Source organism: Oncorhynchus keta, unplaced genomic scaffold (assembly GCF_023373465.1).
Source record: "Oncorhynchus keta strain PuntledgeMale-10-30-2019 unplaced genomic scaffold, Oket_V2 Un_contig_21486_pilon_pilon, whole genome shotgun sequence".
In the NCBI taxonomy this organism is placed as follows: Eukaryota; Metazoa; Chordata; class Actinopteri; order Salmoniformes; family Salmonidae; genus Oncorhynchus; species Oncorhynchus keta.
Window position 1 is genome coordinate 25819 of NW_026282473.1, and position 13199 is coordinate 39017.

Genomic DNA, 13199 nt, shown 5'->3' on the forward strand with positions numbered 1-13199 from the left:
GGTCTGTGTGTGTTTCTACTGCTGGGGGTCTGTGTGTGTTTCTACTGCTGGGGGTCTGTGTGTGTTTCTACTGCTGGGGGTCTGTGTGTGTTTCTACTGCTGGGGGTCTGTGTGTGTTTCTACTGCTGGGGGTCTGTGTGTTTCTACTGCTGGGGTCTGTGTTTCTGCAGTTGGTGATCTGTGTGTTTCTGCAGCTGGGGGTCTGTGTGATCTGTGTGTTTCTACTGCTGGGGGTCTGTGTGTTTCTACTGCTGGGGGTCTGTCTGATCTGTGTGTTTCTGCAGCTGGTGGTCTGTGTTTCTACAGCTGGGGGTCTGTCTGATCTGTGTGTGTTTCTACTGCTGGGGGTCTGTGTGTTTCTACTGCTGGGGGTCTGTGTGTTTCTACTGCTGGGGGTCTGTGTGTTTCTACTGCTGGGGGTCTGTGTGTTTCTACTGCTGGGGGTCTGTGTGTTTCTACTGCTGGGGGTCTGTGTGTTTCTACAGCTGGTGGTCTATCTGATCTGTGTGTGTTTCTACTGCTGGGGTCTGTGTGTTTCTACTGCTGGGGGTCTGTCTGATCTGTGTGTGTTTCTACTGCTGGGGGTCTGTGTGTTTCTACTGCTGGGGGTCTGTGTGTTTCTACTGCTGGGGGTCTGTGTGTTTCTACTGCTGGGGGTCTGTGTGTTTCTACTGCTGGGGGTCTGTGTGTTTCTACTGCTGGGGGTCTGTGTGTGTTTCTACTGCTGGGGGTCTGTGTGTGTTTCTACTGCTGGGGGTCTGTGTGTGTTTCTACTGCTGGGGGTCTGTGTGTGTTTCTACTGCTGGGGGTCTGTGTGTGTTTCTGCAGTTGGTGATCTGTGTGTTTCTGCAGCTGGGGTCTGTGTGATCTGTGTGTTTCTGCAGCTGGTGGTCTGTGTGTTTCTACAGCTGGGGGTCTGTGTGTTTCTACAGCTGGGGTCTGTCTGATCTGTGTGTGTTTCTACTGCTGGGGTCTGTGTGTTTCTACAGCTGGGGGCCTGTCTGATCTGTGTGTGTTTCTACTGCTGGGGGTCTGTCTGATCTGTGTGTGTTTCTACTGCTGGGGGTCTGTGTGTTTCTACTGCTGGGGGTCTGTGTGTTTCTACTGCTGGGGGTCTGTGTGTTTCTACTGCTGGGGGTCTGTGTGTTTCTACTGCTGGGGGTCTGTGTGTTTCTACTGCTGGGGGTCTGTGTTTCTGCAGTTGGTGATCTGTGTGTTTCTGCAGCTGGGGGTCTGTGTGATCTGTGTGTTTCTACTGCTGGGGGTCTGTGTGTTTCTACTGCTGGGGGTCTGTCTGATCTGTGTGTTTCTACTGCTGGGGGTCTGTGTGTTTCTACTGCTGGGGGTCTGTGTGTTTCTACTGCTGGGGGTCTGTGTGTTTCTACTGCTGGGGGTCTGTCTGATCTGTGTGTTTCTGCAGCTGGGTGTCTGTGTGTTTCTACTGCTGGGGGTCTGTGTGTTTCTACTGCTGGGGGTCTGTGTTTCTACTGCTGGGGGTCTGTGTGTTTCTACTGCTGGGGGTCTGTGTTTCTGCAGTTGGTGATCTGTGTGTTTCTGCAGCTGGGGTCTGTCTGATCTGTGTGTTTCTACTGCTGGGGGTCTGTGATCTGTGTGTTTCTACTGCTGGGGGTCTGTCTGATCTGTGTGTTTCTACTGCTGGGGGTCTGTGTGTTTCTACTGCTGGGGGTCTGTGTGTTTCTGCAGCTGGTGGTCTGTGTGTTTCTACAGCTGGGGTCTGTCTGATCTGTGTGTGTTTCTACTGCTGGGGGTCTGTGTGTTTCTACTGCTGGGGGTCTGTCTGATCTGTGTGTGTTTCTACTGCTGGGGGTCTGTGTGTTTCTACTGCTGGGGGTCTGTCTGATCTGTGTGTTTCTACTGCTGGGGGTCTGTGTGTTTCTACTGCTGGGGGTCTGTGTGTTTCTACAGCTGGGGGTCTGTCTGATCTGTGTGTGTTTCTACTGCTGGGGGTCTGTGTGTTTCTACAGCTGGGGGTCTGTCTGATCTGTGTGTGTTTCTACTGCTGGGGGTCTGTCTGATCTGTGTGTGTTTCTACTGCTGGGGGTCTGTGTGTTTCTACAGCTGGTGATCTGTGTGTTTCTACTGCTGGGGTCTGTCTGATCTGTGTGTTTCTACAGCTGGTGGTCTGTCTGATCTGTGTGTGTTTCTACAGCTGGGGGTCTGTCTGATCTGTGTGTTTCTACAGCTGGGGGTCTGTCTGATCTGTGTGTGTTTCTACAGCTGGTGGTCTGTCTGATCTGTGTGTGTTTCTACAGCTGGGGTCTGTCTGATCTGTGTGTTTCTACAGCTGGGGGTCTGTCTGATCTGTGTGTGTTTCTACTGCTGGGGGTCTGTCTGATCTGTGTGTGTTTCTACTGCTGGGGGTCTGTGTTTCTACAGCTGGGGGTCTGTCTGATCTGTGTGTTTCTGCAGCTGGTGGTCTGTGTGTTTCTACAGCTGGGGGTCTGTCTGATCTGTGTGTTTCTACAGCTGGGGGTCTGTCTGATCTGTGTGTTTCTACAGCTGGGGTCTGTCTGATCTGTGTGTTTCTACAGCTGGGGGTCTGTCTGATCTGTGTGTGTTTCTGCAGCTGGTGATGCGTTTTGCTGAGATGACCCAGGAGGTGGAGGTAGCCAGGCCCGTGGACAGGCCCATCTGTGGCTTAGCTGCTGGGCGCCGGCAGAAAAACCAAGCTTTCAAAGACGAGTTGTCGAGACGCCTGGAGGAACGAGGAGGTCCTGTCAATACAGGTAGCGAGGATGACTGTTGCACTTTGAGTAATAATATATATCATGCCACTTGCCAGAAGCTTTTATTCAAAGTCACTCACGGTACAGTGAGGGTGTACAGTGTCTTCAGAAAGTATTCCTTTCCCTTGACTTATTCCACGATTTGTTACAGCCTGAATTCAAAATGGATTCCATTGTTTTTCTCACCCGTCTACACACACTACCCCATAACGACAAAAACAATAACATATTTTTCTGAATGTATTGAAAATAAAATGCAATGCATATCTAATTTTCATAAGTATTCACACCTCTGAGTCAATACATGTTAGAATCACCTTCGGCAGTGATTTGTGTCTTTCTGGGTGAGGCTCAGAGCTTTGCACATCTGGATTGTACAATATTTGCCCATTATTCTTTTCAAAATGATTTAAACTCTGTCAAATTGGTTCTTGATCATTGCTAGACAACCATTTTCAAGTCTTACCATAGATTTTCAACTTGGCGACTCGAGGGCGTAACTGTCTTCTTGGTAAGCAACTCCAGGGTAGGTTTGGCCTTGTAATCCTTCTCACCCCCAAAAAAGATTTAGATGCACTATTGTAAGTGGCTGTTCCACTGGATGTCATAAGGTGTATGCACCAATTTGTAAGTCGCTCTGGATAAGAGCGTCTGCTAAATGACTTAAATGTAATGTAATGTAAATGTTTTAGGTGATTGTCCTGCTGAACGGAGATTTGATCTCCCAGTGTCTGGTGGAAAGCGGGCTGAACCAGGTTGTCCTCTAGGATTTTGTCTGTGCTTAGCTCCATTCGGTTTCTTTTTAATCCTGAAAAAACCCCTAGTCCTTAATTATTACAAGCATACCCATAACATGATGCAGCCACAACTGTTTGGAAATATGGAGAGTGGTTCTCAGTAATGTATTGGATTTGCCCCAAACATAACACTTTGTATTCAGGACAAAAGTTAATTCCTTTGCCACATTTTTTTGCCGTATTACTTTAGTGCCTTGTTGCAAACAGGATGCATGTTTTGGAAAATGTTTGTTCTGTATAGTCTGTTCGTTCTTCTTTTCACTCTGGCAATTAGGTTACGGAGTAACTACAATGTTGTTGATCCATCCTCAGTTTTCTACTATCATAGCCACTCAACTCTTGACTGTTTTAAAGTCACCATTGGTTTCATGGGGAAATCCCCAAGGGGTTTCCTTCCTCTCCGGCAACTGAGTTAGGAATGAAGCCTGTATCTTTGTAGTGACTGGGTGTATTGATACACCATCCAAAGTGTAATTAATAACGTCACTATGCTCAAAGGGATATTCAATGTCTGCTTGTTGTGTTACCCATCTACCAATAGGTGCCCTTCTTTACAAGGCAGTGGAAAACCTCCCTGGTCTTTGTGGTTGAATCTGTTTGAAACTCACTGCTCGACTGTAACAGATAATTGTATGTGTGGGTACAGAGATGAGGTAGTAATTTAAAATCATGTTGAATACTATTGCACACAGAGCGAGTCCATGACACTTATTATGTGACTTAAGCACATGTTTACTCCTGAACTTAAGGCTTACCATAACAAAGGAGTTGAATACTTATTGACTCAAGACATCATTTTCTGGGAAAACATTATTCCACTTTGACATTATGGAGTATTGTGTGTCGGCCAGTGACCATGTTAAATTCAGGCTGTAACAACAATGTGTGAGTAGTTGTTTGGTTCTTATTTTTCAGAGTAAATCACTCACGGACACTGGAGAAGCTTTAACCAAGTTTAATTCTTCCCAAAGGTTCTGATATATATATATATATATCCCACTTAAGACCCTCCTTCTTCCCAATGGTTCTGATTATATATCCCACTTAAGACCCTCCCAATGGTTCTGATATATATCCCACTTAAGACCCTCCTTCTTCCCAATGGTTCTGATTATATATCCCACTTAAGACCCTCCTTCTTCCCAATGGTTCTGATTATATATCCCACTTAAGACCCTCCTTCTTCCCAATGGTTCTGATTATATATCCCACTTAAGACCCTCCTTCTTCCCAATGGTTCTGATATATATCCCACTTAAGACCCTCCTTCTTCCCAATGGTTCTGATTATATATCCCACTTAAGACCCTCCCAATGGTTCTGATATATATCCCACTTAAGACCCTCCCAATGGTTCTGATATATATCCCACTTAAGACCCTCCCAATGGTTCTGATTATATATCCCACTTAAGACCCTCCCAATGGTTCTGATTATATATCCCACTTAAGACCCTCCTTCTTCCCAATGGTTCTGATTATATATCCCACTTAAGACCCTCCTTCTTCCCAATGGTTCTGATTATATATCCCACTTAAGACCCTCCTTCTTCCCAATGGTTCTGATATATATATCCCACTTAAGACCCTCCTTCTTCCCAATGGTTCTGATTATATATCCCACTTAAGACCCTCCCAATGGTTCTGATATATATCCCACTTAAGACCCTCCCAATGGTTCTGATATATATCCCACTTAAGACCCTCCCAATGGTTCTGATTATATATCCCACTTAAGACCCTCCCAATGGTTCTGATTATATATCCCACTTAAGACCCTCCTTCTTCCCAATGGTTCTGATTATATATCCCACTTAAGACCCTCCTTCTTCCCAATGGTTCTGATTATATATCCCACTTAAGACCCTCCTTCTTCCCAAAGGTTCTGATTATATATCCCACTTAAGACCCTCCTTCTTCCCAATGGTTCTGATTATATATCCCACTTAAGACCCTCCTTCTTCCCAATGGTTCTGATATATATATCCCACTTAAGACCCTCCTTCTTCCCAATGGTTCTGATTATATATCCCACTTAAGACCCTCCCAATGGTTCTGATATATATCCCACTTAAGACCCTCCTTCCCAATGGTTCTGATTATATATCCCACTTAAGACCCTCCTTCTTCCCAATGGTTCTGATTATATATCCCACTTAAGACCCTCCTTCTTCCCAATGGTTCTGATTATATATCCCACTTAAGACCCTCCTTCTTCCCAATGGTTCTGATATATATCCCACTTAAGACCCTCCTTCTTCCCAATGGTTCTGATTATATATCCCACTTAAGACCCTCCCAATGGTTCTGATATATATCCCACTTAAGACCCTCCCAATGGTTCTGATATATATCCCACTTAAGACCCTCCCAATGGTTCTGATTATATATCCCACTTAAGACCCTCCCAATGGTTCTGATTATATATCCCACTTAAGACCCTCCTTCTTCCCAATGGTTCTGATTATATATCCCACTTAAGACCCTCCTTCTTCCCAATGGTTCTGATTATATATCCCACTTAAGACCCTCCTTCTTCCCAAAGGTTCTGATTATATATCCCACTTAAGACCCTCCTTCTTCCCAATGGTTCTGATTATATATCCCACTTAAGACCCTCCTTCTTCCCAATGGTTCTGATATATATATCCCACTTAAGACCCTCCTTCTTCCCAATGGTTCTGATTATATATCCCACTTAAGACCCTCCCAATGGTTCTGATATATATCCCACTTAAGACCCTCCCAATGGTTCTGATATATATCCCACTTAAGACCCTCCCAATGGTTCTGATTATATATCCCACTTAAGACCCTCCCAATGGTTCTGATTATATATCCCACTTAAGACCCTCCTTCTTCCCAATGGTTCTGATTATATATCCCACTTAAGACCCTCCTTCTTCCCAATGGTTCTGATTATATATCCCACTTAAGACCCTCCTTCTTCCCAAAGGTTCTGATTATATATCCCACTTAAGACCCTCCTTCTTCCCAATGGTTCTGATTATATATCCCACTTAAGACCCTCCTTCTTCCCAATGGTTCTGATATATATATCCCACTTAAGACCCTCCTTCTTCCCAATGGTTCTGATTATATATCCCACTTAAGACCCTCCCAATGGTTCTGATATATATCCCACTTAAGACCCTCCTTCCCAATGGTTCTGATTATATATCCCACTTAAGACCCTCCTTCTTCCCAATGGTTCTGATTATATATCCCACTTAAGACCCTCCTTCTTCCCAATGGTTCTGATTATATATCCCACTTAAGACCCTCCTTCTTCCCAATGGTTCTGATATATATCCCACTTAAGACCCTCCTTCTTCCCAATGGTTCTGATATATATCCCACTTAAGACCCTCCCAATGGTTCTGATATATATCCCACTTAAGACCCTCCCAATGGTTCTGATATATATCCCACTTAAGACCCTCCCAATGGTTCTGATTATATATCCCACTTAAGACCCTCCCAATGGTTCTGATTATATATCCCACTTAAGACCCTCCTTCTTCCCAAAGGTTCTGATTATATATCCCACTTAAGACCCTCCTTCTTCCCAATGGTTCTGATTATATATCCCACTTAAGACCCTCCTTCTTCCCAATGGTTCTGATATATATCCCACTTAAGACCCTCCTTCTTCCCAATGGTTCTGATTATATATCCCACTTAAGACCCTCCTTCTTCCCAATGGTTCTGATTATATATCCCACTTAAGACCCTCCTTCTTCCCAATGGTTCTGATTATATATCCCACTTAAGACCCTCCTTCTTCCCAATGGTTCTGATTATATATCCCACTTAAGACCCTCCTTCTTCCCAATGGTTCTGATTATATATCCCACTTAAGACCCTCCTTCTTCCCAATGGTTCTGATATATATCCCACTTAAGACCCTCCTTCTTCCCAATGGTTCTGATTATATATCCCACTTAAGACCCTCCTTCTTCCCAATGGTTCTGATTATATATCCCACTTAAGACCCTCCTTCTTCCCAATGGTTCTGAATATATATCCCACTTAAGACCCTCCTTCTTCCCAATGGTTCTGATATATATCCCACTTAAGACCCTCCTTCTTCCCAATGGTTCTGATATATATCCCACTTAAGACCCTCCTTCTTCCCAATGGTTCTGATATATATCCCACTTAAGACCCTCCTTCTTCCCAATGGTTCTGATATATATCCCACTTAAGACCCTCCTTCTTCCCAATGGTTCTGATTATATATCCCACTTAAGACCCTCCTTCTTCCCAATGGTTGCATCTTATGGTTTCACAGGAAGAGAGTAAAAAGGATACCAAATGTTTATTACTTCCTGATGACTCTGTCCTCACCTCCTGACCTCAACCCCTCCTTCACCTAATCCACAGATGTCCATCTGTCTCACCTGTATCAACACATCTCTGTCCTGACCTCAACCCCTCCTTCACCTAATCCACAGATGTCCATCTGTCTCCCCTGTATCAACACATCTCTGTCCTGACCTCAACCCCTCCTTCACCTAATCCACAGATGTCCATCTGTCTCCCTGTATCAACACATCTCTGTCCTGACCTCAACCCCTCCTTCACCTAATCCACAGATGTCTCAAATGTATCAGCACGTTTCTCTCCTCTTGTCCACCCAACACATTCCGCAGCTATCTGTCTTTCTACAGAGACCGTCTCTTTCACTCCTTAATATACTATGGGTCTGATCTATCATGTCTTTAATAATTATATAATTATCATGTCTTTAATAATTATATAATAATTATATAATATATATAATATATATATATATAATATTATATATATAATATATATATAATAATTTATTATTATTATTATTATTATATATTATTAATGTCTCAGTGTTCAAACTGTGGAACCCAACTCAGTCCAGGTGTGAATACTTGCTGAAGACACTACGTTGTTTCTCGTAGGAGTATGTTATCTGAAGGTGGTGTAAATGATGGGCCGCTGGTGCCCACGGTCTTATCCAATGGGTTGTACTTATGAACTGTGGTCTGTGTTCCCCTCTGGGTCTAGAATCCACCCAGTCAGTGATGCACCAACTGCTCCAGAACCTTCCCCCTCTGCCTGCCAGCGAGATCACGGACCCCCATGATGACGTCACTCTGCCCCGCCTCATAGAGGTGCTGGAGAAGAGACACAAGATCAGGCAGATGATGACCCAGGAGTACAACAGGGCTGGTAAGATGGTGACCCAGGAGTACAACGGGGGCTGGTAGGATGGTGACCCAGGAGTACAACGGGGCTGGTAGGGATGGTGACCCGGGAGTACAACGGGGCTGGTAGGATGGTGACCCGGGAGTACAACGGGGCTGGTAGGATGGTGACCCGGGAGTACAACGGGGCTGGTAGGATGGTGACCCGGGAGTACAACGGGGGCTGGTAGGATGGTGACCCGGGAGTACAACGGGGCTGGTAGGATGGTGACCCGGGAGTACAACGGGGCTGGTAGGATGGTGACCCGGGAGTACAACGGGGCTGGTAGGATGGTGACCCGGGAGTACAACGGGGGCTGGTAGGGATGGTGACCCGGGAGTACAACGGGGCTGGTAGGATGGTGACCCGGGAGTACAACGGGGCTGGTAGGATGGTGACCCGGGAGTACAACGGGGCTGGTAGGATGGTGACCCGGGAGTACAACGGGGGCTGGTAGGATGGTGACCCGGGAGTACAACGGGGCTGGTAGGATGGTGACCCGGGAGTACAACGGGGCTGGTAGGGATGGTGACCCGGGAGTACAACGGGGCTGGTAGGATGGTGACCCGGGAGTACAACGGGGGGCTGGTAGGATGGTGACCCGGGAGTACAACGGGGCTGGTAGGATGGTGACCCGGGAGTACAACAGGGCTGGTAAGATGGTGACCCAGGAGTACAACGGGGCTGGTAGGATGGTGACCCGGGAGTACAACGGGGCTGGTAGGATGGTGACCCGGGAGTACAACGGGGCTGGTAGGATGGTGACTCGGGAGTACAACGGGGCTGGTAAGATGGTGACTCGGGAGTACAACGGGGGCTGGTAAGATGGTGACCCAGGAGTACAACGGGGCTGGTAGGATGGTGACCCGGGGTACAACGGGGCTGGTAGGATGGTGACCCGGGAGTACAACGGGGCTGGTAGGATGGTGACCCGGGAGTACAACGGGGGCTGGTAGGATGGTGACCCGGGAGTACAACGGGGGCTGGTAGGATGGTGACCCGGGAGTACAACGGGGGCTGGTAGGATGGTGACCCGGGAGTACAACGGGGGCTGGTAGGATGGTGACCCGGGAGTACAACGGGGGCTGGTAGGATGGTGACCCGGGAGTACAACGGGGGCTGGTAGGATGGTGACCCGGGAGTACAACGGGGGCTGGGAGGATGGTGACCCGGGAGTACAACGGGGGCTGGTAGGATGGTGACCCGGGAGTACAACGGGGGCTGGTAGGATGGTGACCCGGGAGTACAACGGGGGCTGGTAGGATGGTGACCCGGGAGTACAACGGGGGCTGGTAGGATGGTGACTCGGGAGTACAGCGGGGCTGGTAGGATGGTGACCGGGAGTACAGCGGGGCTGGTAGGATGGTGACCCGGGAGTACAACGGGGCTGGTAGGATGGTGACCCGGGAGTACAACGGGGCTGGTAGGATGGTGACTCGGGAGTACAGCGGGGGCTGGTAGGATGGTGACCGGGAGTACAGCGGGGGCTGGGAGGATGGTGACCCGGGAGTACAACGGGGCTGGGAGGATGGTGACCCGGGAGTACAACGGGGCTGGTAGGATGGTGACCCGGGAGTACAACGGGGCTGGTAGGATGGTGACCCGGGAGTACAACGGGGGCTGGTAGGATGGTGACCCGGGAGTACAACGGGGCTGGTAGGATGGTGACCCGGGAGTACAACGGGGCTGGTAGGATGGTGACCCGGGAGTACAACGGGGCTGGTAAGATGGTGACCCGGGAGTACAACGGGGCTGGTAGGATGGTGACCCGGGAGTACAACGGGGGCTGGTAGGATGGTGACCGGAGTACAACGGAGGCTGGTAGGATGGTGACCCGGGAGTACAACGGGGGCTGGGAGGATGGTGACCCGGGAGTACAACGGGGCTGGTAGGATGGTGACCCGGGAGTACAACGGGGGCTGGTAGGATGGTGACCCGGGAGTACAACGGGGGCTGGTAGGATGGTGACCCGGGAGTACAACGGGGGCTGGGAGGATGGTGACCCGGGAGTACAACGGGGGCTGGGAGGATGGTGACCCGGGAGTACAACGGGGGCTGGTAGGATGGTGACCCGGGGGTACAACGGGGGCTGGTAGGATGGTGACCCGGGAGTACAACGGGGGCTGGTAGGATGGTGACCCGGGAGTACAACGGGGGCTGGTAGGATGGTGACCCGGGAGTACAACGGGGGCTGGTAGGATGGTGACCCGGGAGTACAACGGGGGCTGGGAGGATGGTGACCCGGGAGTACAACGGGGGCTGGTAGGATGGTGACCCGGGAGTACAACGGGGGCTGGTAGGATGGTGACCCGGGAGTACAACGGGGCTGGTAGGATGGTGACCCGGGAGTACAACGGGGCTGGTAGGATGGTGACCCGGGAGTACAACGGGGCTGGTAGGATGGTGACCCGGGAGTACAACGGGGGCTGGGAGGATGGTGACCCGGGAGTACAACGGGGGCTGGTAGGATGGTGACCCGGGAGTACAACGGGGGCTGGTAGGATGGTGACCCGGGAGTACAACGGGGGCTGGTAGGATGGTGACCCGGGAGTACAACGGGGGCTGGTAGGATGGTGACCCGGGAGTACAACGGGGGCTGGGAGGATGGTGACCCGGGAGTACAACGGGGGCTGGTAGGATGGTGACCACAAACTCATCAAGCTGTGATGGGGCTTTTTGATCACGTCTTAATTTGTTTCCCTCCCCTTTCCTCCTCCAGCCGACATGTTGAAGTCCATGCTCCAGGAGCTGGACAGTAGCCTGGTCTCCAAGGAGAACTTGATCCAGGGCCAGCGAGGTCAACTGGGGGAGAAGGACAAGACCCTTCATAGCCAGAAGACTGAGATTGACCGTCTGGAGAAGAAGTCCAAGATGCTGGAGTACAAGGTAAACACAATGAAATAGTACCCAATATACTGCTGGCCTTCACCATTCACTACAAGGTAAACACAATGAAATAGTACCCAATATACTGCTGGCCTTCACCATTCACTACAAGGTAAACACAATGAAATAGTACCCAATATACTGCTGGCCTTCACCATTCACTACAAGGTAAACACAATGAAATAGTACCCAATATACTGCTGGCCTTCACCATTCACTACAAGGTAAACACAATGAAATAGTACCCAATATACTGCTGGCCTTCACCATTCACTACAAGGTAAACACCATGAAATAGTACCCAATATACTGCTGGCCTTCACCATTCACTACAAGGTAAACACAATGAAATAGTACCCAATATACTGCTGGCCTTCACCATTCACTACAAGGTAAACACAATGAAATAGTACCCAATATACTGCTGGCCTTCACCATTCACTACAAGGTAAACACAATGAAATAGTACCCAATATACTGCTGGCCTTCACCATTCACTACAAGGTAAACACAATGAAATAGTACCCAATATACTGCTGGCCTTCACCATTCACTACAAGGTAAACACCATGAAATAGTACCCAATATACTGCTGGCCTTCACCATTCACTACAAGGTAAACACAATGAAATAGTACCCAATATACTGCTGGCCTTCACCATTCACTACAAGGTAAACACCATGAAATAGTACCCAATATACTGCTGGCCTTCACCATTCACTACAAGGTAAACACAATGAAATAGTACCCAATATACTGCTGGCCTTCACCATTCACTACAAGGTAAACACAATGAAATAGTACCCAATATACTGCTGGCCTTCACCATTCACTACAAGGTAAACACAATGAAATAGTACCCAATATACTGCTGGCCTTCACCATTCACTACAAGGTAAACACAATGAAATAGTACCCAATATACTGCTGGCCTTCACCATTCACTACAAGGTATGACTGAGAAAAAGTTCCCAAGGCAGGTAGGTGAAAGACTGCCATATTGAGTGTACCAGGCAGGCAGGTAGGTGACAGACGGACATATTTGAGTGTACCAGGCAGGCAGGTAGGTGACAGACGGACATATTGAGTGTACCAGGCAGGCAGGTAGGTGACAGACGGACATATTGAGTGTACCAGGCAGGCAGGCAGGTAGGTGACAGACGGACATATTGAGTGTACCAGGCAGGCAGGCAGGTAGGTGACAGACGGACATATTGAGTGTACCAGGCAGGCAGGTAGGTGAAAGACTGCCATATTGAGTGTACCAGGCAGGCAGGCAGGTAGGTGACAGGCGGACATATTGAGTGTACCAGGCAGGCAGGTAGGTGAAAGACTGCCATATTGAGTGTACCAGGCAGGCAGGCAGGTAGGTGGCAGACGGACATATTGAGTGTACCAGGCAGGCAGGTAGGTGAAAGACTGCCATATTGAGTGTACCAGGCAGGCAGGCAGGTAGGTGACAGGCGGACATATTGAGTGTGGCAGGCAGGTAGGTGACAGACGGACATATTGAGTGTACCAGGCAGGCAGGTAGGTGACAGGCG

General features: G+C 48.6%; 1 protein-coding gene across 1 annotated transcript in view; it reads left to right on the forward strand.

The window, feature by feature from the left end:
- The window catches only part of LOC127921084 (kinesin-like protein KIF23), a gene marked incomplete at its 5' end in the record, with an annotated part of 36316 nt that extends 24644 nt beyond the window's left edge, over window positions 1-11672 (forward strand). The window contains 3 exons of the mRNA XM_052504949.1: window positions 2588-2747; window positions 8589-8753; window positions 11488-11672. Of these exons, the coding sequence (XP_052360909.1) occupies window positions 2588-2747; window positions 8589-8753; window positions 11488-11672 (510 nt within the window). The remainder of the gene's footprint in view (window positions 1-2587; window positions 2748-8588; window positions 8754-11487) is intronic.
- Between the last annotated feature and the right edge of the window lie 1527 nt (window positions 11673-13199).